At 39.4% G+C, this 26,595-nt stretch overlaps 1 protein-coding gene across 1 annotated transcript in view; it reads right to left on the reverse strand.

Moving 5' to 3' along the window:
* The window catches only part of PHLPP1 (PH domain and leucine rich repeat protein phosphatase 1), a 131,131-nt gene that overhangs the window by 37,362 nt on the left and 67,174 nt on the right, over positions 1–26,595 (reverse strand). The window contains exons 2-4 of the mRNA XM_015282197.4: positions 22,959–23,155; positions 20,505–20,630; positions 6,768–6,934 (exon numbers count right to left, since the gene is read on the reverse strand). Of these exons, the coding sequence (XP_015137683.1) occupies positions 6,768–6,934; positions 20,505–20,630; positions 22,959–23,155 (490 nt within the window). The remainder of the gene's footprint in view (positions 1–6,767; positions 6,935–20,504; positions 20,631–22,958; positions 23,156–26,595) is intronic.

The following is a 26,595-nucleotide window of genomic DNA, read 5'->3' on the forward strand; positions in this document are numbered from 1 at the left end:
TTTGAGGTATGACAGCGTAATAACCTCACATTAAGTCAGTGCAAATGCTTTCCTTCCTCTTCTTCTACCCTCCCTGGTTCTAGGATACATTATCCCTTAAAAAAAAGTCAAACTGAAGAACAATGTTGCTCATCGTACTATGTTTGGTTAGCTTAGTAGACTTTCTATTGTAATGACCAGCGTAGAAATATTCATCTGGCCAAAAATAGTCCTATTTTAAGCTAGAGCAAAGTGTTCAAGTGTCAGATCTTGCTTTTAAGCACACAACAGGACTGAACACTAATTGCCATAATTGAGCAAAAAAAGCGTACTTAATCCTGACGCTGCCACTTCATGTATTAATTTGACATATGCAAAACGAGGAAAGGGGCTAACAAGAGTAGTTCATACCAGGGCAAAGCAATGAGCTGACACACTAACTTCAAATTCACATCTACTTGATGTGCACAAAGGAATTTCCATTATACGGTACAATACTTGTCTTTCAGTATGCTTGGAGAAGGGGTAAGTATATTAAAGATGGCCATACACCATGATTGGAACACAGCCAAAGAGCCTAGCCTAACAAAGCCAGTCTCAGCTTACTCTTGCCAAAAGCACCTTAATACTGATGTTTTACTATACACCCAAGAGAATACGCTGCTTACAAAGAGACTCAGCCTAAGATAAACGATTGCTCTCCTAATACCATCTCCAGTATTTGGTTTGTCTGATGATTATGCTCTGTGGTTGCAGTTGACCATCACCTCAAGGAGCGACGCTGCTGTCCCTCAGCTCCAGCATCATTTGCTAGCAGAACTATGGCACGAGTTTCCACCCTCATACATGCCTGCTACTTTAGCCACTAACAATCACAATTAACAGTCCAATTCTCTATCATTTTGCAGTTGCATCTGATTCATCCATCCATGCTGTATCACCTAAAGGAGCAGCCGGCCCAGCGTCAGAAATACTTCAGAGCATCTCCATTTACATGGAGGTGTGTAGCTGCAAGAGCCTTAAGTCAGACAATTAAAATAAACTATTCCAACTCTCTAAGTTGGAAAGATGAACCCTGCTAAGTTTGTCAAAAAAGCTGAATAAGGGCAGACTGGTTCTGCAGCAGCTATGGAAATTCACTTGGATGCCGCAGGTGAAGGTTTTTCCTAACTGAGGTCAATGGCAGCACTCCAAGTTTGAGTACAGAAGAGTTTTCCACAGATGATAGCAGAGAGCAGGAAGAAGGAACTCTGTTTTGCTGGACAAGACTCCTGTTCATCCAGCAGCCAAGTAACTGATGTCACACCACACAAAACCAGCTGGAATAAAGTCAGCTCAGGCAAGGGGATCAGTTACGCAGTTTGAGAGACAAGATCAACTCTGGTCAAGTCAGAAGGAACTTGAAACAAATTCACCATTACTTATCACATTCCCCGTCAGTCGAATTAATAAATGAAAACATAGTTGTGCCTAAATTTTCGTGTCCTTCCTTTTTCTTAAACCCCACAGGGAAGGGGGGAAAGAACAAAAACAGACATAGCTGCAGTTTTGGTATTTTCATTACCCTTTATGCCAACGTGCCAGACAGTCATCCTGACATTTCTCCCCTCTCCTTCCATTTAATAATATAAAAGAGGCAACAATTCTGGCATGCAGACTTGAGTCAATATGCCAAAATTAATTGGTAGACTGCCTTAAAGAGACTGCACTGCAGGAATAACCTTAAATCCAGGCAGTTATTTTTCAAAATAGAATCACAGATGTTAAGCCAAATTTGGACCAACTTCAAGACAACAATAAAGCTCTATTACAAAGCTGGTAAGACAACCATAAAGACTGAAAAAACAAAGCAGGTTTTGTTAGCAGAAATAATATAAGTCTGCATTACTGTACTTTGTAGTTATCAATTTCTTGCACATACCTAGAGCACACTGCTTCATTAGAGGGGAAGGACTATCCTCAAAGAACAAAATTCCTAGAAAAGTGAACATGTATTCTCTTCCATATTGGAAATGTATATTTGAGATGCAAAAACATGAACTGGGGGGTGGGTTTCCAAACTGAACCTGATGACAGACCATTCAGAAACATTTCTTAAGGCTGAACTGAAGCGTGCACATAAACAATTATTAGGGCAGCCCTTCAGAGTACTGCCAATCTGTAAAGCATTCTTTGTGCAACAGGTCCTACTGATAGCCTCCAAGCCTTTATGGCTAAAACAAGGAATCAACTCTTCACACTATCTGTTGTTAACAAGCAAGTGCAACAGCTCTTAGATAACCAAGAATATAAGTATTATCCTAATAAGTTATTACATGCTACCTCTAAATATGTGTATGTTGAAACTCATGACAAGAAAAGCCTCACATTGGTAGCCATATAGAAAAGCCATAGACAAGTCAGATTAGTACAGTGCAGCATAGCTGGATTCCATACACTTCCTATTTTTTGGTGTGTTACTTAAAGAGATACGACCATTTTTAGCTTAACAGCTCCACTGAATCCAATTAACAACTGCAATTTCTATATTTACAATACATTATTTTAAAATATGTGATTTGACAGCATGTTTGTTATTTCCATCTATTTTCAATCCTACCACTACCAAGGAGTTCAATGCTTCCAGACTAAGAGCTGCTACCTTTCAGCTGGAAGTCAGGAGGAATTTCAGAAACACTTGTATGAATATCCAAAGTCTTTAGTCTTCTCGTACACTACTGAATCAACTTGAAATTGCTGCCTCTAGCCTAGAACAATTCCAGCTGAGAAGACAGATAATTTCTGAATGGGCTCTGGGAAAGAAAAATACCAACTGATTTTGAGATAAAAATCCATATAATCACTTGCTAACAACCACAGTCAGAATAACTGTTCTTCAGATAAAACTATCACTCATTGTTTTCTTTATTGTTAAAGCAAACTTATGACTTACTACATTTTCTCCCTCCTCACTGCTTTTTGTTTGCTTGTTTCCCTTATATCAGCCCTGCAGCACAACAGGATTAAAGATCCACATACAACTTCCTCTTCAATATTGACAAGCAAACAGTGTTTTCAATGCAAACAGGTTTTTTTTTTCCCCCCAATTGCACTGACTGAAACAATTATATATAAAATGTGCCTGGCCCACTGAAACGGAGCAACAGTAAACAAAGACTACAGTTTAGTCATTTACTTCAAACCTCTCCAAAACCATTAAGCCCAAATCGCATGCGTTTCTAGAAAAAAGTTGTGAAGTTTGATTGTAGATAAAGGGAAAGAAGTCTGTACACTGTTGCCATAGATCTCAACCTTATAGTATATTTTAACCATTAACTCACATTAAAACAGTGCAAGTTGTAGAATTTGTGGCAAGACAACATAATGTCTTCAGTCATTCCATTTGTGGTGTACAGTGGCTAAAACCCGCAAAGGCTTTAGGGTTTATTGTGACTATGAGGACATTCATATAGAATCATACTATAGTTCGTGTCAGAAGTGATCATATTTGAGATCATCTGGCTCCAATACCCTGCTATAGGGGAGGGACACCTCCTTCTAGATCAGGTGGCTCAAAGCCCCATCCAGCCTGGTCATGAATGTCTTCAGGGAGGGAGCATTCACAACCTTGTTGGGCAAACTGTTCCAGTGCCTAATCACCTTCACAGCAAAGAATTTCTTCCTAATATCTAGTCTAAAAATGTCTAAATCTACCCTCTTCCAGTTTAAAACGATTTCTCCTTATCCTGTTGCTACACACTATTATGAAAAGTCCCTCTTCAGCTTTCCTGTAGGCCCCCTTCAGGTACTGGAAGGCTGCTCTAGAGTTCTCTCTACTTCAGGCTGAAGGGGAGCTGCTCCAGCCCTCTGATCATCTTTGTGACCCTCCCCTGAACCCGCTCCAACAGGTTGATGTCCTTCTTGTGCTGGGGGCTCCAGAACTGGACACAGTATTCCAACAGGGGTCTCATGAGAGCAGAAGGGAGGATCAGAATCACCTCCCTCCACCTGCTGGTCATGCTTCTTTCAATGCAACCCAGGATACAGGTGGCCTTCTGGGCTGCAAGCACACGTTGCCTGCTCATGTTGAGTCCTTCATCAGCCAGCACCCACAAATCATTCTCCCCAGGGCTGCTCTCAAGCCATTCTCTGCCCAGCCTGTATGTGTGCTTGGAATTGCTCCAACCCATAAGCAGGACTTCACAATTGGTCTTGTTGCACTTTATGAGGTTGGCATGGGCCCACCTCTCAAGCCTGTCCAGGACCCTCTGAATGGCATCCCTTCCCTCTAACTGTGTCAACTGCACCACTCAGCTTGGTGTCATCTGCAAACCTACTGAGGATGCACTTGATCCCACTGTCCATGTTGCTTACACAGATGTTAAGTAGTATCAGTCCCAACATCATTCCCTGAGGAATGTCATTTGTCACCAGTCTCTACTTGGACATGGAGCCATTGACCACAACTGAGCATAACCATCCAGTCAATTCTTTATCCAGTGAGTAGTCTATCCATGAAGTCCATTTTTCTCCAATTTGGTGACCAGGATGTCATATAGGACACTTCACACATTATCACAGAACATGTCTTTAACTTCTAAGTACATCAATTAGGGAATTTCTCAACTTTAAATTCCTCCTATCCTTTTCCTATGCAAAAATCCCCCTCATTTTCTTTAAAAAACTAATGTAAGGGAGAACAAGCATGAAAATTAGTTTTGTTAATCTTCAACACAGATGCATTTTCAGACTGCCTACTTTCACATGTATAAAATGTGCATCCTCTGTTAAAAAGATACAGACAACCATAGGTACTTTTCAACCTTCACACAGTGCAGGTACAGAAGTTCACATCATCTCACTACTATAACCAAACCCCTTCTTAGTCTACTCACAAGGGTAACTGAAAAGCTACTATTTTTCCTCTGTCTTTGATATACCTTTTGTTATGAAATTCATCATCCTTGCACATTTACTAAATGACCACCCAGAACAACTTACGAAGAAGAAAAGCAAACAGCAAGAGCTGCTAATAGGAAGACGAGTTTTCTTAAGATTGCCTCGTTAATGAGATTCTATTAAAAATTGAAGCAGGAAGTTTAGGTACGTAAATGCCAATGCATTATGCTCCCAACATCTAAGCACATGAGTATTTCTGGAGCTTTAAATACTTCTGGACTTGATTCACTGGTGTTGTGTCTTGTGCATGGCTGCAATTGTAGCTAAGAATTTATTACAAAACCCAGAAGTACCAAATCAGAACAACAGATTTTATAGTTGCTTTGCAGTAGTTTGAAGGAACATGAGTGAACAAAAATGACTTTCGGTTTATCCAATCAACTTCTAACTCATATAGCCCCCAAAAGTTTTGAAAATTTTATTAAATTGGATGAAGAAAAAGAAGTCATACAACTGGCAATAACCTGTCAACCTCTCCAGATTCTCCTTATGTAAAATCTCAGAGAACAAGAGAGTTTTACTGTCAACTGAAATCTTTCTCCCTTGTATATTCAAACCCACATTTGTGATGGAAATTGTAATCGTTCATTAATGCTGACTTTCTGCAAGACTTTTTTGCTATTCCTAAAATTGCAGCACTGAGAACATTAAACAGACAAAACATCATCCATCACAGTATTTATAAATGCTAATCCCAGACAGAATTAGCTGCTCACAGACAAAAATATTTAAGTATCTCCTATACGCTTTGTAATATTTAGAGATGACAAATGTGAAAAATTACAACATTCATTAATTGCCTATATTCATCATCTGACTTACGATGAAATTTCCACTTTTGGAGTGGAAATTCCATATTTGGAGATCTATACCCATATTCACAGAACACTTAATCCAGTATTCCTCTCCAAACTGTTCATAAGCTATTGGAAACACTGCCTGCTTTGTTTGTGAAATAAACCTGTTGGGTTCATTCATCTTCCATTATGCCAATTATTTTGTTTGTTTTTTTCCTAAAGAAAATTGGAATTACACAAAAGTCAGCATAATCCATCTTGCATTTTTTGGGATATTTTTCAAAGAGAAAAGGATTTAGAAATGTGGTTTAAAACATGCACTTGAACATGGCTATCTACAAATATAGTTCTGAGGTTTTCTGCAATTCAGTTACCACTGAAATTAAAATCACAGGTTTATATTGAGCATGGAAAATTTATCTTTCTGAATACAGAAAGCCTGCTGATCCCACAACTCTGAGACACATGCATTAAATCATTCACATCACTGATAGGGCTGCTATTTTTCCATTTGTTACATTCTTGATGAGCTACAGTGGAAAGAACACCTGGAAGGTCACTGTTACTAGGGAAGAAAAATTACAGTTGAGCAGAGAAGAAAGATGACAGGAATCTGGCTGAACTTATTAAATCTTCCATCAAGACTTTCTTAGCTTGAGAGATAACAAAAACTCAGAAGTGAAGTCACACAGCCTTGTCCCCACCTAGAATGTTGCTGTTGGGCAACTCACCAAATCATTCTCTCACGCAAGTAACAGATTGAAGGATTACAATCTGGCCTCAGCAGGTTACGTATAAAGCAATTCAGTCTGAAACTGCATTTTAGATTGAAAATGGCTTCCAGAAAAGAAGGCAAACACTAAGTTTCTCATTAAATTTGGTCTGTTTCTAGCTAGCACACAAAGTTCACTGATTTCTGAAGCCCTACAACCTGATCATTCCTATAAAGGAGGAGCTACTCATTATTAAATCAGCATCACTTAAGGAAAGTTCTTGCCAGTGGTCACTTGGCTCCAAGGGCAGAGAAAAACCAGTAGAATGAGTAGACTTTACCTTTGTAATTCACTAAGTGCTCTGCTTGCGGATGGGCTAGGGTTTAACTTCAGGAAGTTCTGCTTTAAATTGAGATGAGTGAGGTCTTGGCTATAAAACAAGTTGGCAGGCAGATGCTCCAAGCTGCAGCATGAAAGATCCACTGAGCTTATGCGCTGTGATGCAACCTGGAAGTCAAGAGGTATACCAATACGTTAATACCATAACAAAACAAAACATTTCCTTCACCTCCACCAGCACGAGATAAACTGTTTTTTAAATCACAGCCCAAGTCAGTGTCAGCTAATTCAACACAGCTAATGTCACTGCCAGAGGTTAACCCGCAAGCTTGCTTCACCTGAGTACTAAAATCAGGTCCACAGATGGCCAGCAGGGGGACACTGCAAAGCTTTATTGAACTAATATTGAAAATTAATTCATTTTCATCAATGAAGTTGTGGGATACTCTCTGACCAAAAAAATAGCTAAGATATTTGACAAGTAACAGCAGCAAATATAGTGCACAAGTCTTCTTTGTTGTATCACAGCTGGCCAGAACGCTGAGGCAAAATGTCACCATCATACCCCAACTTCAAGGCTTGACAACTGACAACGAAGAGCAGAAGTAGTTATCACATCTATATCTTACTGGGAAAAGAAAATTGGAACAGCAGCGAAGCACTAAGCACTTCTTATTGTACTGGAAAACTGCCAAGGGTAACTGATAGAATAGATTTGTGAACTTAGCACGCTTCTCCAGAAAGGAGAAGACAAGACAAAGTCTACAGAGGCCACAAAACTCAGGCACCTCGAGCTACACAGGGCTAGCATTATTCCACAATGTCAATCTGTAGGCAACAAATTAAATAACAGAAACTGTTCCTCATCAGATTTCCAGAATATGACTGAGTGAACTACAACCTGCCAATTTATTTACTTATTATTAACTTATTACTTAAAAAACAAAAAACATTGCCATCAATAACCATTTCTTGCATTCTCTGCAAAAAATGTTCTCATACAGTCTTATTAAAGAGTCATGGAGTTGCCCATGTCACAAAGCACCACCACACTGAGATACAACACAGTGAGGATGGTGGGCGGGGAGGACTGATCAAGAGCTGGAACAATGAAAGGCACGTTTGGAGCAGACATGGCCTAGATTAAAGGAGAAAAAGCAAACAACTTTACCAACATCTTACATCTCTGGGGCTACACAAATAGTGCTCAAGCAGTGCTGTGCTCTGTTAGCTGCTCACTGCAAGAGAAGCAATCATTTTTGCCACTGGCATTTTGATTGGACTCACATGCTATGAGTGGAGAAGTACAAAAGCATCTAAGGGCCAGAAAGAAAAACAAACCAAAAAACCTTCATAAACAAAGCCCAGTGGCAGTTTATAAGAGCCTCTGAACTCCAACGAAGGAGATATCATCTAATCTTCTGGGCAGAGATACAGCCCTTTCCACAAAGGACCCTGAACAGAGACAGATTATTTTTTGCTGGCTTAAGTGAAGTAGCTTGCCACTGAAAGGAAGGCCAAGGACTTTTTTTTTTTCCTTTTCATTCCCTCCTTTCTAACGCAAGCTACACAAGCCTGAGGATAAGTGGGCTCTATTACAAACACACAGCCATAAGCTTCAAGAGGAACAGAGGTGCAGTGTTTTTCCTCTAATAATCCAGTCCTCCAACATCCACCAAAACGCTTCAATTTTTGTTACTCAATTTCAGTCCTTTTGTCATTGTTGCTACTATTTTCCTTCCTCATGTAGTACTGGAAAAAAAAATTTCATAAGCTATTCTCAGCAGTCATTTCTGAAAGGTAGGTATTCCACCTATTTATGGTGCCAGAACCTGTCCAGTACAGCGCACTTCTCATTACATGGAAAACTCCACTGATGAAAAAGCACTGACATCTATTAAACTCCAAGGAGAATGTGTCATTTCATGTGTAATGCTTACACATCCTGTTGCTCCAACTACTTGTTTGGAATGTGATACGAATAGCAATAAGAAACCCAGCAGTACTTAGCAAGGCCTGTCAGTCCAAAACATTTTGAAGTACCAGAACTGATAACTCAAGTTGAGCCAACAACTTCACATTCTACTGCGGTCTCAAGAAAGGATGCAAATACTTTACTTTTTCTGTGAAAAAATCTGTTAAAACTAATTGTTTTTTATAAGTAACATCCTGCTTGTGTGGCTTTTTATGTTGGTTTTGTTTGTTTTTAAAAGCAACCACTCTGATATACAAAGAATTTCATTAATCACGCCATCGACAAATTCTACAATGGGTCTTCCACAGATAACTGAAAGCTGAAAACTCATTTTAAGTGGAGTTAGTTTTGGAATTGGCTGTAATTTTATTGAAGTCTTCTTTTGTTGCTGTTAGCAAAACAGCACTCTAAGAATCATCTTCTGAATCATTACAAGGAACACTAATATAAACAGATAGTTATTCTCATAGGCAGGGATAAAGTCTTTTCTCTTTTCGTTACTCAATAGTGCTCTGTAACAAATTCCTAGAGAACAGAGGAAAAAGATGAAAAACAAAGAAGAGTGGCAAAGAACAACATCTCATTCACCAGAAAATTTCATCAGTTGTTTTGAAGCTGAATATTGAAATCCTGAATAAGGGGATATCTCAATCTCTCATTTCAACAGATTTAAATGCAGTAAGGCTGCTCATGCATTTGTCTGCTATGGTTTATTAGGTGCAAGTAGTTCTTCTAACACACGGCACACTTTTTAAACAAAGCACTGGGTTTCTCTTACTCACTGAGGGGAATCACTGCAGAGTTACAGTGATAACGGGTAAGAAATCTGACTAGAATACCCCTCTCACAGGCAAAGAATAAAAAGTATGCTGAGGAAGCGACATGATCTGCAGCAAGGAGGGTTTCTATGAGAAGAGAGGAAAACAAGACATTCCATTGTAATAAAATATCCCAGCAAGTTATTTGGGTTGGGTTCAACAAGTCTGTGCTCCAACAAAAATACTGAAGAGTCTGTGTGGTAACAAGACTTGACAGAAGCGCTTCTAAATAGATGTGGAACAAGTATTAGGTTCTCACTATGGGTTGTTAGGTGTTTCATTTTAAAATTCTTCCGAAGAAAAATATAACTCTTTTTAACACTTGATATGAAACCAAATGCAAAGGCAATTATTTTCTCTTAATCTAAATTAAAATGAAGTAAAAGTCTTTGACATAGGATCTGATGCAACCTTCAACTTTGATGGTTGGACTAGATGATGCTAGAGGTCTTTTCCAGACTTAACGATCCTGTGAGTGTGTGTGTGTGTGTGTGTGTGTGTGTGTGTGTATCTACATACCTCCCCAAGCAGGGTGAAGCCATTGCTCAGATGAATCCCTCTTGAATGTCTTCTAACAACATCCAAATCTGCACTCACCCCTGACACCTGCTTTCACATGACATCTGTGTCACATCACTATAGTAATAAATGGGGAGAAAGGTAGGGGTAATGACTTTCTCCATTATGGTGTGACACAGTTTCGCAGTAGCTTTAGTTGTGGAGTCCACATCTATCTTTGCCAGAGATGTGAAACATCTTCACAACAGTGCAGCTCCAACACACAGCAAGATCTGTACTTCCGAAGCATCAGTTTTGTTGGATTTTTAATCATCAGAAACGCAAAGAAACATGATAAAACATATAGCTCTCCTTCATTTCTCAAATCTGATTTTTAAACACTTTACAGTCAGTCATTTCATTGTGAAGTCTTCTATTTTAATACCAGAGGAGTTGCAGCACAGTATGGCCAAATAAAACTCACTTACACAGCCCTGGTCTGCAACATCTTAAGTTTTGTTTTTTTTTCAGTCTCCAGGTACGTACAGCATACTGAAATTCAGTATCCAAGAAATGGTATAGAACTGTAGTACACATGACTGAGAGCCCCCTGTCTACCCACTGCAAATATCAAATCGCTGTCATGACAACTTCTTCTCCGGTAGCAATTAAATGCAGCTTTATCCTGTAAATACCACTACAACTAATAGTTCTGGAGAACTCTGCCCCTGCACATGTCCTACTGCCCTCCACCTGAGAGCTGCACAAGTGACAAACAACTAGGAGTCTCCCAAATACGGATAATTATTTTTAAACACGCAGTATTTGTGCCACAGTAGTACTTAAAAGGATAAAAAGCTCACAAATCTCGGCAATATCTTAAAAGAAAAGAAGGGTTTCTTCAAGGTATTTAATTTTTTTTTTTTTTTAAAGGCAACTACTTTAAACATGATGAAAATGCAGTATGGGTTCACTGTGACTCTTCAGTAGCTAGCTATAAAGCCACAAATACTTGCATCAATCCCTACTCTTGCCTATTCTGACTCCACAGGGCAAAAAAACTGTTTTGCTTTGTCCAACAGTATAATAGCACCTCTGTCACCAAGCTGTGCAACAAGTCTGATTACAGCCTTTGTTTTAAAGCTTTGGCAATACTCCAAAAATGATCTGTCGCTGACAATGGATGTCAGCAATGGACGCAGCTGAGCCCAGCTGTATGGACAAACACAAGCCTTGTTTACACAAGACCATCTTTTGGTGTGACCTGCAGCGTGAATCCAAACAAATGTAATTATATCTTTTTCCTGTTTACCCTCAGCCCATTCCCCACAGCTCTATTCAGATAAGAAATTACTATTTAGGACTTCACAGAAGACAATTAAAATAACTAAACAGCCCACACTGTGAAGGCAGCCAAATTCTCTATTTGAACAAAGATGATGTTAAATTACACCTGCTGTAGGCATGCTAATAGAGAAGTAGTATAATTTTTCTCCTCTAGGATTTGTTTTTAAACAGCTTGATAACCATCACATCCCACCAATGTATGCATAAAGCTTAACTAAACAGTGATACATACACTTGAAATGCCTAAACTAGCCACTTAGAGCAAGAAAGCGCTCCTCAAAACCAGGCTGATGTCAAATCCTAACCCTCCTCTCCTCCCTGTTCCAGCCTCACAGCCCCATACAGCAGTGGGACCTTCAGAGCAAGTCACAGGGCCCCTGCTCCACCCTCAAGAGCTGACAAAGCGTACAGGCTGCCAAGAACTTCAGCGGAAGAGGAAAGAAAAAGAAATAAGGTTTTCTGCTGCTTTAAAGCCTTGTATTTGTGTTTTTTTAAATGACAACTTTAAAAACAGAGGCAGTCCAAAGGGTGAAAAGTTCAGTGCTTTTCTGGCCTCTCCTTTTTGTTTTCCTACCGACATGAAAATAGATGCATAGTGACTAAAGCTAAGGGCCCTGAAAAGAGAAAACATAACTCTGCAGAGGCTTGAAAACACCTCAGCCATTCAGAAAATGTACAGGCATAGGTGAGAGCAGGAACTGCCTACTGAAACCAGTGGTGGCAGCAGGCACTCGAGTGATACTGTCCACAGGCAGTCACCACTGCTTCTCAACCCCTCTCTCCTCAGGTGAGGCTCATGGGCTGTGCAGCAACACAGCCAGAAATCTCCAGCAAACACTTCATCCTGATGAGGTTCAGGGACACAAAGGTTGTTCTGCTTGCCCTGCTCTCCTCTCTTTAGCTCTAAAGGAAGATGTACACAGCATGCAGAAACGGCTCATTTTGACTTGAGGACGTTATACAAAGCTGTAGGAATCCCAATGAAGACAGTAGTAATACACAAGTGTGTGAGGAGGGGGGATGTGTGCAGGTAGCAAAGCAGAAGTTGCACTCCTTCACCTTGCATGATGAAAGTCCAGAAGAAATCACAGAGATGCAAAAGCCAACGATCGAGGTTAAGAATCAGAATCTGGAAAGTGAGGGTTTGTCAGAATGACGGCGCTAGTCCTCTGTCATTTCAAAATGCTTAGACCTGCCTGAAGTAGTAATTCTGGGATAGCAGTATTTTTTGTTCCCTCACAAGGATAACTGCTCTTCTTTTACAGTACTGATACCAGAATTACACAGGCAGTGATACTAATGCTGTTGCCTTAGTGGAAGTCTCCCTAGGACGGTCCCTGGAAGGACAAAACTTAAGGTGCAACCTGGAGTTAAGGGACAGTAATTAGCTGTAGTACTGAACTTAGATCATTCAGGCATACAAATCTCCATTTGGTGGAGCAAGTAATGTTAACACCCTTGAAACAGCATGACTGAAATGAAGCTGTTATTCACCACAGAATGTTGCAAAAGAAACAGGTGAGTCTCTCAAAAACAGAGAAATACCTTATTTTCCTCAAGTAACTTCTGTTAGATGTAAGTTTTTAAGTAGACAAACAGCTGTACAGCCAGTAAGCTTGCAATGAGCAACCCTCTGAAGACTTTCTCTCAGTGTTTGCTATAGACTGACTCTCACTAGTGAGACTGTCAGCACTTCCCAAAGTCCTTCACTTGCCAGACTCTCCCCACTCCCACAAGGAGAAGCGATTTTGGTTGGTTTTTGGTGGGCTTTGTTTGCTGGGTTTTCTTGTAAGGTAAGCAGTTACAATAGGTCCTTGATTTCTGACAGTTTCTCCTACGTTGTTGTACACACTGCATCACGTGGATTAATTCTGCAGTAAGATCAACTCTTATCATGTCATTATTTCATGGTAATTTAGAAACGTCTTCTAACCCACGGTGTGTTGTTTTTTGTTTTTTATTTTTATTTTTAATACTAATAATGAATACAGTTCTGCTGGCCTGGGGCCTAAAACTGGTTTCCAACACTTAATCCCTCTTGCTGGAGACCTTACTCCTTCCACACTCAACCACAGAAGGAAGCGGCCTAACATCCCTAAAATTAGTTTTAGCTAATCTTTCTTTCTCTTTCTAACCCCTTACTACATGGGTTAGAAAGGTTCTCAGCCATTCAGTTTCATGACTGACTCAGATTTGACCTTATACATAACTGAAGCGCTGTGCAGTACGCTGGTCCCTGCAGCCTCCCACCACAGGGAGCGGGATCTGTTCACCACAGACACTTAGATCCCTTGGGCTTCATTAACAGCTGAGTTACACTTTTCCTGCTCAGTCCCACCACCTACCACCAGAGACTACCGAAAATGCCTTGGGATTCGCCTGCATTGAACTCACCTTAAAAGGTAATGTCTACAACACTCTACACAGCTTTTAGCTGGAATCTGTTTATTCTTCCCCACATAAATGCAGGAACTGCACAGATTCAGTTTCAATATCAGAAGCTGATTTAGAGGCTTCAAAGGTCATTACTTGAAAGCTATTCCAGATGTGTGTGTGATAACTAGTTCTCCATTCTCACTCTTGGCACAGTATTTCAATAGCTACTCTTTACTGAAGGCAGCAATAAGGACCATCGACCCAAAATTTCAGCAAGAAAAAAATAAATGAAAGCGAAGCTCTAGTGTGGCTAGCACAGAAAGTAAGAGAAAAGGCTTGGTCAAAACTTACACGACTTGGAGTCAGCACAACTGTTTTTAAAAGGAAAAAACAAACAGCAAACTACAAAGCTTCCCTCCTGAACTATTAGAAGAGACACTACAATGAAGTTAACTTCCAAAACATCAATTGGCCTCTAACAACAAAAGGCATAAAAGGCTAGGTTTTGCAGGGAAAGAGAAGGAAGAATACTTTCAAGTGTTATAATCAAAAGAGAAACGAAACTGGCCTCAAGTTTGTTTTGCCTCATCTGCTGTTTTCAATGGAAGTCAACAAGAGGCCACCCATAGCCAGAACGCCCAGATATCACTGCAGAACAAAGGTCCCAAATATTGAAGTTTTCACACATACACAAAAAAGGAAGTCAAGTTCCATACAAAAGGCAGAGGTTTGTTTATGCTAGAATACTTGTAATCACTGCTAAAAGGAAGCTGTGGTTTTATTTTTAGGGATCTATTTTTAGAGAAGGCATTATCTCAATATTATCATTTTATGGCATTAGAGGGAAAAAATGGTTTCCTTTTTCTAAACTTAGAGTCAATACATTTCCCGTAAGAAAGGAAAAACAAAGCAAAAGATGACCACACCAAAACAAACAGAAAACCTCCCCACAGTGAAAAATGAGAAAATCTTTCAGGAATCTTCTTTCCTGTATTAGATAGTGAATCGGTTACAAACAGGTTACCAATGCTCCTTAGTCTCACAAATTTGAAGAAAACTAGATAGCTGCTATTCTCAAAGAAAACAACCTTTTTGAAGAGCCTTGGGTTTAATAAAAGGCTATTTTTGGAAGATGCCACTGATGTCGGAATTACACCACACTACTCACTCTTAGGTCATATGCCATAGAGACTCATTTCCAAGCCTCTGAGTGCTGCTAGCGTAACAAGCCAGCTACTGCAGAGTCACCCATTCAGTGACCAGCAAATCCCTGGCCTCCAACCCATCCCCAACATACACATAAATACGGTACACTAGAATCATGACCATACGGTCAAACAACTCCAGAGAAAACAGGTTTGATAATAACCCTGCAATTAAGGATTTTTTTTTCAGGATGGTGCAACTCATTACAGTATCAAGAAACACATATAAAACAGGTCAACTGGACAAGACAAGTATGGTACAAGGTAGGGCTAATTTAACCATGGGACTGACTGTTGGTTTCAAGTTGCCTCTACAGGCTGAAGGCCACATTTTGTGTTAAAACACTCTGCAATATCTGCTTTCCACCCACAATCAATTACCTTCCAGTACCTCAAGGGTGGATGAAGGTATTTGTCTTACCAGTAACACACAATTGCTACTATATTTCCTCAGGACCATTCCCATAAGACACAGAAGTCAATCAGCACAGTCTCCTATTTTGGAATTATATTTGCAGAATTGCAACTGGACGAGAGTTAATTTCAAATTCTACAGTGTTTCTTATCTGCTGTAATGTGGTCTACAGCACCAACCTTGTACGTAGTCAGAACTCTATTTTATTTCTACTGAAGAAAAACAGTCATGGGATTTCATAGATCAGCTTCATCGTTTTCTCATAACTAATGCTTACACTCCAAGACACACTGTTCTAAGTATCATGAAACTGCTGTAATAAAAAACTGCCCAGAAAAAAAATGAGGGAAGCTGCTAATTGGAGCAGGTCAACCACAGGGAAAAAATGCTAAAGAGTTCATCCTGCACGGCTGTTTTAGATATGCCTCCATACGAGCTTAAGATGGATACAACTGCTTTAGCGGTCCCCTCGCTATTTGTATAGGATAAATTAATAGAGATTTGTTTTTGCAGAAAACAAAAACTTTTTTCATAGTGCAAATGGATTTACATACATACAGCATTCTCTGCCCTGACGTGAAAGGAGTAAAGCCAATATGACAGCATGTCCTGCTCCCTTCAATTTGCTATTCCTGCTCTTTTTAGAGCTTTTAAAGCATAATGTACACTGCCATCACAATTTACTCTATCCTAGCAGCAGGCTTTGATTGTCCAGAGTGGCACAGACGTTTCCACTGCAAGCTTAAAGACAATGGTTACTGAATTAAAGACAATGGTTACTGAAACAGAGGAGAGAAAATGTTCAAAGGTACACAGGAGAAAACTCTCAAGTTTGAAGTTTTAAATCAAGACCACTTTCTGTACATTCCTCTTTTCTTTTTTTAATAGGAGTGTTGGGGACTTTTATTTCTGTATAGGTACAAATCTACCCCGGCATCCACACCCCACTCAACAGCTCATTCCCCAGTAAACATACTATTGCTACAGCAGCAGCTGTACAATTCAGTGGTGGTCAGGCAAAGGACAGCAGCGTGCCCCTGTACATCTTCACCTACCTGTATTACATGCAGCCATGCACAGGCAGCTCATATGAAGCAGTCATGCATTATTCAGTCCTTGTCTCTCATTGGCTCTTCTTCTACCTGCTCCACTGAACTGCACGCTACAGCGGGAAATAGTTGTTGCAAGAAGCTGTCAACATACTTCCTGCTCTTCCAGTGCAGAAGTGGGGGAAGTTCTGCAGGGTCAGATAACCCAGCTCAGCATGCACGGGGATTCATGCTGCTGCCAAGAAACCAGAATTGTGCACTGCACCTTTACTTCAGCTATGCAATACAATAAGTTTCTGAGACAGATGTAGATGTCTCCTTCTAATTGCATGCCTTGGAATATGGAGGACTGATAATCCTTTTTCCACTAGCTAAATCATCTATGCCATTAGTCACGTAGTAGTCAACACATAGCAATGTCACATACTGAAAAATGCTGAACTGAGTGTAGTTGTTACAAGTGCCATACAGCAGGAGCACATCATCACACTCCAAATGCAAGGCTCACAACTGCAAGTTTCACCACTCCATTACACTTCACACAGCAAAACACCCTCTCTTCTCTATCATGTTAAGGGTGCAGCTTCTTAGTTTCGTTCAATCAACCCACCCACCTTCTACAGTTTTGGAAGCAGTAGAGGAGGAAAGCCCTCATTATGTATTCCTCATTGTTAACTGCACATTCTCCCCTTGTTCTTCTGTAGTTAAAATTCAAGTAGTAAACAGTGGAAGAAATTGTGTGAATTCCAGCACCACCACGTCAACTTCATGCAGATAAAATTCTTTAAAGCCATAAAGATGTCCTTCTACCCCCTTGACCCTCATTACCCCCTACAGTTGGATAAGCTTATTTTTCAATGTTTGGCAACAGAGCAAGCATATTAGATCACAAAGGACCAAGTCTGTTGCTGTTGTTTTCCTTTTGAGCTTCCTTAATTAGGACTCCAGTATTTGGAAACTAAAAGGAAAGAAAACGCACTGTGGTACAGAAAACTATCAATATTAACGAAGAAGCCACATTTCCAGCTTTTAAAAATATTCTGTTTGAGGTTAAATCTGCATATCTAAAAGTGACCTATTTGGAATAAGTATGCCACCAAGTTCAATATTTAGGGCAGTATTTGTGCAATAATTTTAGTTAGCCCTAAAAGTGAGAGCTCTGTTCACCTCAACATAAGCACTCATAAAAGAAAAACAATAAAAAAAATCTATTCATAAACCTCTTCCAAAAATGTACTGGGGCAGAGCATCAGAGCTGTCTTGGCTAGGATATATTTGACTTTTAGAATGAATCAGATTATACAAGAGTGATGTTCATTTTTAATTAAGCTAAACCCAACCCTCCGCAAACACAAATTCAAATCTTCTCTAGCATATATTTACTTATTGTAGAAGTGACACATTAAAGATTTCTCTCATTCTGCAATGCTCCTAAAAGTCAACACTGCCAATATTCTGTGGGGAAAAAGACTGCAGAGCAAGCATTCTTTGCAAAGTCTCTTTTCAAGATTAAGCCTGTTATTCACAAGTTAAAATAGCATCATTTGGCTCTTCTGAGGTATACAGACAACATGAAGTATTTTTCCATAGTTAAAAACTGAATTGAGAAATTCTAACGAGAATTATATATAATACTGAGAAATATTTTGCCCATGACTGCTTTCTGTACTAAAATTAAAGCAAGTATCAGAAAGCTCTGTTTTCAGCAGCACAATCAGGAGCATGAAGGACTACAGAAAAGCTATCAGTTAATGTAACTACGTTAATGTGAATGTCAGTTTCAAAACTAATGCCAGCAAACAATAGTTATGTTTAAAATACACTGAGATATTATTCAGAATTTTTAAAAGTGCAAGCATTTTATACAGGTTCTTTTTTAAGTGAGGTTGAGTGACCCACAGAATACAACTAGAAGCTATATATTGGAAGGCCACATTTTTCCTCCTAAATTTGCTTGCCTTTAGACATACAACACTTTATACAACATTTTCGTGGTTAGCAAGAGCATTTAAACTTCTCTGAACTAAAGAAGCTTCTGTGTTCACAACACCTGAGGCAGACTACCTCATATAATTTTATTTTGTCCTCTGCATGACAGCCTTGGTTTGCCTGAACTACAAAATTGAAAATGAAACTTATTTGTGCATGTAGATTGGGAATGATTAACCTTACAGTGAAGCATTTGAACTTGGATAGCATCAACTGGACTAAGTTAGAGTTCCTTCCCAGCATTACCAGTTTTTCTGTTTCTATTCTTCAGGAACTGTTACAGCACAGTGCTTCCCACACAACTGTCTTGCATACAATCATGCTTGTGTCTTTCAGTCTAAGGATAGAAAACCCAAACATTAAAAAGGCAAATAGAAGTGGCAATATGCAGGCTCCAGGAATCCTGAAAGCTAAGTCTCATTTTTGGGGAGGTGGAAGAGTGGTGGGTTGGGTAAAATTAAGCATCATTTTTTTTCTTGAAGTGCATTTTACCAAAAAGTACAGTTTCCTCAATTCTGAGGGTCTGAAAAGACAAACTACATATTTTATTTCTACCCTTACATAAGAAAAACAGGAGGATCTTATGAGCGCATGGGGATATGTTCTCATACTGGCTACCTTCCCAATGCTGCTAGTCATTTGGATGAACCAGAGAGAAAAAGGGAAGCACAGCAAGGCACCGAGTGAGCTTATGCTGCCAGTAATTCGGAGGGGCTTTCTGGCTATTTATCTCTGCTTCTGAAGTTCATTGTTTTACACTATTTTTTCCTCACTCATTACGTTTGCCTTTCATTTATCTGATGTCAAAGCCTCTGGAGATGAAAGGACATCACTCTCCCAGACAGAACCACAAAGCGGCAAGAACTCAGGAATCTGACAGACCATACCTTACCGTCTTGCAAACGTGCACTGGGGATTTGTACCTTGAGTCTGAACAGACCCAGGAGGGATGCCAAAACAGAGTGTTTTTAAAGAATTTAAAAACAGAGAAAACACAAAGGATACTTTAAGTGATGCGTGTGCTAGGAGGTGCAATAACTATTGCTCAAAAGAAGGCTTGATAAAATAAGTCTCTTAAAAAAAGCCCATGCAACTCAGACTGTACCCCCTGGCAGTATGCTGGACAAATTCATCACTGCAATCTAAAAAGACCAACCAGTTAGAGCGTGCCATAAATATTTCCAAATAGTACTACACAAAAAAACTGATTGCTTTAACATAGCAAAGAACATGAACAGCCCTATCAAGTAATAACTGATGAACGGTTTAGGAACCACTAGAAAACCAAAGAGTGCTAACCACACAACAAAAGAACTTGCATAGTTAAAAAAAAACAACCCCAAAATCAGTGAGTCAACAAACACAAAATACTTCAGAGAGGATTGAGGATAGGGATTGAGATAAACCACGTAATTGCAAAAAAACAACCAAAAAACCACCACAGCCTTTCAACAATACAAAGTGGAACTAAAATGTCAAAGGAAATAATGCAAGATATAATTTCCCATTAAAAATGCCTGCTGTAACATAGTGTAAAACTTACCTTAATAAGGAATTAACCAATAAGTTTTTCTGACTGACATAAAATTTTTGCTTATTAAAAAAATCAATTATCAAACCGAAGACTGACTCAGCAACCAAGCAAGGAAACAACCCCTTAGCTCTAGGAATGTAGGCTTTGGGATCTCTGTTAGGAGCTGATTAATAAAACCTAAAATTGTGTCAATTTTTCAATACAGCCTTTTAAATTTTAATTCTAACATTTATATTTGTCATCATTTATGTTCTAATCATCTCACTCCATCAATCCAGATGAATAAGAAAAAGCAGACAGTTTAACACAGCACTTTGCTTAAACAATCATAGTACAGGAGTCTCAGCACAGACAGAAAAAATTACCTTGCTATTACCTGTTATCAAGAGCTCCCAAAGAACTCCACGCTGTGCACTACAAAGAGCAGCACAAGTTCATAATAACGCGAACCCAGAAGACTATACTGCTGTATGGAGGATAGAACTGTGGGTAACACTATAAATCTCATTATAAGAGGAGTTAATGTTCTCACCTTTGATGCTTGTCGAAGCCATCGTAAGTATTCAGTGAAGTTATCAAAACAAATGTAGTAAGTCTGGCTTTGAGGTCCAGAAGAGCTAAATGCTAAGCAGTGCTGGTGCTTTTTCACCTCCTCCACCTACAATAGAGGCATAAAACTGTTAGTGAACAAGAAACTAAAACCTCTCTACAGAGCACCCCAGAGAAAATTAATGTGTGTCCAAGAGGAGCTCTCCAAGTAGAGTTGTACTAAACCCTCCCAAGCGCTTAAGCTGGATATTAACATGTCATATATTCATGCAATCTACACAAGCAAGAAATAAGAACAGAACCCAAACCTTTAAGTTTGCTTATCTGTTTTCCAGAATATTAGACAAACTTCTAAAACAAACAAAATGTCTGAAAAAAATTCCTAGCCACGTGACTTAATCTCTTGTCATATGAAAATAGATACGCAAACTGTAGATGCTGCAGGCAGATAGATTTGGCAACAACTCAAGTTTCAACTGATAGCGGATGGCAATACTGAAATAAAATATGTTGCTGCTATTTTCAACATTTAAGGTTTCTCTGGAGATTGCTTCCTTTAAAACAGGTTTTTGGGGTTTTTTTTTTGGAAATTTTTCTCCCCAATGTATCTGCAACCTTATTTCTGGTTGCTATCTTCAGTACAGCATGCAAGATGTAAAGAAACCACCATAAAGAAGGACATCGCCAAGAATGACATCTTAAAAGACCGAGCACCACAGAAGGCTTCCTATCTACAGCTGTCTTTATGCAACCAAAAGGAGCACAATTTATACTCTGATTATTAAAATCAAGCTTAACCAAATGCCTCTCTTACACCCCAATTAAATTCTTTGGCATTTCTTGACTTGCTAAAAACACCCCAGAATACATCATCCTGCTACCACACACACGCAGTCCCACACAACTTATGGTCTCAGTGCCTCAGCACTGCATTCTGGAAAGCCTTCACAAACCAGGAAGTGAGAGTATTTATGAGGTTTAGAAAGAATATTTTCTGAGTAATAATTTAAAAAACACTAAGTTCTGTGCCAAGCATCCTCCACTCAAGCTTTGTCAGCAGAAGCAGAAGTACATTTTTTTTCTCTGCTTGGTTCTTCTTTTCTTTTAAAATTTGCTGTCAACTTTCAGCTTTACAGTCTTCATGTTTTATGATGTATTTCTGTGCAAATATACTTTTTTTTAAAATTAAATAAAAATGTTTTCTTCTTAAAAAGAAGGCCAACAAGGACCAGAACTCTGCCCTCTTCAATATGCTGCAGCCAGGAATACAGCTCACTGCCAGAGTTCACATACTGCTGCTAAGAAGAAGAGAAAAGGTCTCTACTTTGGCACCTCCATGGAAGAGTTGAAGAATCATGGAAGTGGGAGAGAAAAGAACTCACGGAAGTTTTTACTGTCCACATTGCTGGTATACAACACATCAACTCCACTCTGCATAGATTCTATTAGGAAGCTTTTTTTCCTCTCCCAATAACTCCAAAGAATCAAACTTACCAGTAAACAAAGTAAAACAGTATTATTTCAGGTGTGAATTCATCCTCAGACTAATGATTCTCTTCCCATTACCTTGGCTAATCAAGCCAATAACAGCACTCAAACAATATTCAGACTGAAACGGTAACGGTATAAATCCTACTGTCTTCAGTACAGTTCTACAGATCTAAGAACAGTTGAAGGTAGAAAGGATCTTTGAAGGTCATTGTGTACAAATGCCCTGCTCAAGCAGGGCCACCTAGAGCAGGTTGCCCAGGACCACGACCAGACAACTTTTGAATATCTCTAAGAGGGAGACTCTACAACTTCTCTGGGCAGCTTATGTCAATGATTGGTCAACTGACGTAGTCAGAAAAAAAAAAAAAAAAGAACTTCTTTGTGTTCAGGCAGAATCTCCTGTGTTTCAGATGCATTTCATCAGAAAACGAAAAGCTTCAAAGCTTGTTATAAGTGAATGTGTTTGCTGCTGCAAGCTTATATTAAATCACTGCACTAATAACACTGAAAATGAAAAAACAGAAAACGAACCCAAAATACAAATAAAAACTGCTGTTACTGCTAATTTTCAGATCTTAGAGTAACACAACATGGATTAATAACTGATGAAATGACATGGTAAACTTCATACAAAATACAGATTCACGTATCCTTTGTTTGTGAACTTTTATGCATATGAAACACTATTATGTGTATAAAACACCGCACACAAGGCAGCTGAATGTATCCCCCTCACTTTTCCTTAGCATTTCAATCCAAACATTCCAAATCATTAAGCATGAATCTTACTGCAATCAAAAATTAGTTATATACTCCAATTTTCTCCCTCAGAAACAAGCTCTTGAGAGGGGTTAGGAATCATGGTAAATGAAGGTGATCTCCGTGAATAAAGAGGTAGGGATTAAGCAAACAAATGCATAAAATAAGAGTAAAAATAAAATCTTACTTTGCCACCAATTAAAGGGAGGACATGCATCTTTCCCGTCTGGCTTTCTTTTACTGATGAGACAATTAGGCATGTTCCACAAAGGATAGCTTGACGTCTTGTCCATCTGTTGACTGGCAAATGTATTTTCCCTTTTCGAACATTGTACATTCCTGAGAGCTGAATCCGCTCAGAGCTGCCAATGCTGTGGGGCTTTCCTGAAATGGAAACAAAAACATCCATTTAATCATGGAAAATTTCTGCCTCTTTATTCAAGTCATCCTGGGACTTCATCAAGTTTTTTAGCTATGGACCACAGTGAAACCAGTGACAACAGCTTCAGAATCAAGCAGTTGATACTGTTACCTTCATTTGGTATGTGCAAAAGGGGGTGATGTACTGCATGCACACTCACACCTTTGTATTTCCATCCATCCTTAACATCACGGCTAAATAGCTTCAATAGCTACAGTATACAGTTCCTACTCTTTCTCCAGCCCATCTGTTCAGTTCAAACACCAGAGCAGGGGTAGTACACAATGAAAGCCACAGTGTGCACAGATGCAACCCCTGAAAAACCCTGCTTTGGTCTGAGAACTTCAAAGACGGTGAAGTACTTTTGTCTGTATTACAATGAATTCACAACTTATGATTTAGATTATTAGTAAGGCTAACAATTGGATCAAGTATGTTAAATGATGGTTCATGCAGCTCATTCTATCTATTAAGAATATTCTACTCTGTAAAAACCATCATTAATAAGCACAACACAAAGACAAGCGTCTCTCTCGTCTCCGTAAGAGAACTGAGTTCTTTTAGGACATGGATAGGAAGAAGCACAATTTACTCATTCTAATCTGATGAATTTATCTTTTTCAAGCTATCATATCAAACCCTGAATTATCCAGCCCTTATATTTGGATTCATCCAAATATAGTAATATAGGTAAGGTAACCACGTTCAAGTTAAATAAGTTGAGATTTCTTGACAGACACCAGTACTAGTGAAACTTTTCAAAGGAGTTCTCATGGATGAAGAACCAAAGGCTACTGTAACTTAAGGGAGCTTCCAAATCACAAGGCAAGATAAACCATTTATTTTCCTACACTAATATTTAACAAAATTATTAAATCAAAAAGTCAAAGTATCAGCAACTGGTTGGTTCTCCAGAAAAGCATGGAGTTGACCCTCTCTTCTAATTCCAGTATTTTCAGAACAGTGCTAATTAAACTAAAGCAGTGACAAGTGCTGCACACTATTACTATAACTTGCTATAACTAATCTTGTTCGTACAACAGCTCATTTGTTTTAACGAGTCTGCTCTTGTCTTCAGATTAAGACAGAAGACACCCACCACATGGCCACCCCACTGTAGCTCTCTCACCCTCACCTGCCTAATGCCACTTCTTACCCTTACCTTAAGAAGTAGCCTTCCTAAGTCTTCCTCACAGATTAATAAGCCAATGCCTAGACATACTTAGCCTCAAGCCTTGCTCAGTTCTAATAAACAGTGGCATTTAGACTACCAATGCCTGCTAGTAGTTTGGACCTGCAGGAACGTTACTGTTACTTGAAGCTAAAAGACAAACCTCAGTGCTAATAAAAATCTGGGTGCCTCAAGAAAGCAGTAACTTCATTACCAAGCAAATTCAAATCCAACAATAAAAGCTGCAATTAAACACCCCTCTTAAGCCTGATCGAACAGAAGGAAGTAGAGAATATCTATACCTTATAGAGCCACAGTACTGTTAGGGAATACAAGTGAATAAAACAGATCAACACAACCCTAACTAAACAAAAAAGCCAAATCAATACGAAATACAAAAATCACAGTTGCTTAAGTAATTGATAGTTTATCTAGTCCGTGCAGAATAATGGACTCAATAGTGCACAGCACTGATCAAACAATCTGCTACACAACGAAAACACAATAAAAATCTCTGTAATGGAATACAGAGTGCCTGTGAATTGTCAAAAGTATGGCTGTATAAGGAACAGTTGTCAGGACTATGGACAGTTTCAACTCAAAAGTGATATTTCAAGTCAAGTCACCTCCCACAGCACGTTTCCAAGTGGAAAACACCAATCCTCAGACGTTCTTTTGGATTACTAAGTGGATAACAAAGAACATGAGATCCCGCTGCAGTGCTGCAGCCTTGGCATGAAACATGAGAACACTCAGAAACAGAGATGTAACATTACCCTATGTACTGTACTGGCAGAATGATTACTGGGATATGACAGCAGGTGCTCGCACTTCACAAAGGGTGATGGAAAATTAGAGAATCTTCAGAAAAGCTACAGGAAAAGAGCCAGGAACCTGACAAGCCTGTTTCCTGGGACCAGATTAAACCATTTGTTTTCTTGAAATAGCCCCATGAAGTTAGGTACAGCTGGACCTGTAAAACTACCCAGCAGCATCTAAATGGAAGTTCCTCAAACGTCAGGTAAATTCAGAGGTAGTTAAGTTGCAAGTCACATTAATAATTAGCATCATTAGTAAATGTTTACTAGAAAAGTCAGAACAGAGCTATCGCAAAGTCTCCATGGTAGGTACGAACTGTACTTTCCTCTCACATCACAGACAGATTTGATGGAAAAATTACCAGGGTAAAATTTTTCAGCTACAAAGGTTTTCACAACAGTCCCTTCAACTTCTAAGCACTTAAGACATATTTTTTCTAACAAACTCTGCCCACTGCTACATTAAAGCTGAAAGACTCTTGATGAGAACATACAAAGCAAAAATATTGAGCCTATTTCATTATAGCAAAAGCTTTCCCTCTTCCTATTCTTGTCTACAACACTACATAACTTGCAAAACCTACGTTTGACGTTGGATCACATGATGTTGCCTGAGATGCAATCGGCTCGTGTATCATTCAGTTTTCTTCCTAGTAAAGGGTTGTTACCATTCAGACGTAATAGTATCAAAATGCTTCATTATCACGCAAAGAAAAAAAAACCTCCAGAAGCTGCTGGCTTCTTTTGTTTTGAACTAGAGGTTAAGTAAAGATCTTTAACGCACTGAAGTTTTGCAGGTAATTCAGAGTGAAAGCTGATGGAAAAGAAGAAAATTTGTTGACTGAAAGATAAGCCTGAACAGTGCTTAAAGGCTCAGCGACTTGCTGGCAAAAGAGCACATAGGTAAGAATTGAAATGTGAGCAGGTTATGGAATTAGAGCCACAACAGAAGAGAGATGGGACACAAGAAAGGCGCAGAGATCCTAATGCTTGCTGCTCCTCACTTCACCGAGGAGAGCAGCAGGTGGCAGAGCGTCACACTGCCCCACAGCCAGAGCACACAGCCAAAGCACAACCCACAGAGCCCACCGCTGGCAGCGAGGGAGCAGGAAGAAGACTCACGTGTACCCATGCTTTTTACGACTTGAAAAATAACGCAATGAGAAGGCCCCCTGAAATTAGTGCAAATAACCTTTTCCCTCAACGGATACAGAAGGGATGGGACAATAAGAACTTCACCAGAATACCTTCAGGCGAAGGGTCAAAGGGCGCAAGTTGTGGTATCATCAGTGTGCCACCACCAAACGTCAATTACACAACCTACCAGTGCTGGTGAAAAAGGATCAGCCATTCTGAAATCATCCTCTGTCTCAGACCTCCCACTTCATGAATTCATGAATTCACTTCATGAATT

The sequence above is a fragment of the Gallus gallus genome, chromosome 2 (genome assembly GCF_016699485.2).
Source record: "Gallus gallus isolate bGalGal1 chromosome 2, bGalGal1.mat.broiler.GRCg7b, whole genome shotgun sequence".
NCBI lineage: Eukaryota > Metazoa > Chordata > Aves > Galliformes > Phasianidae > Gallus > Gallus gallus.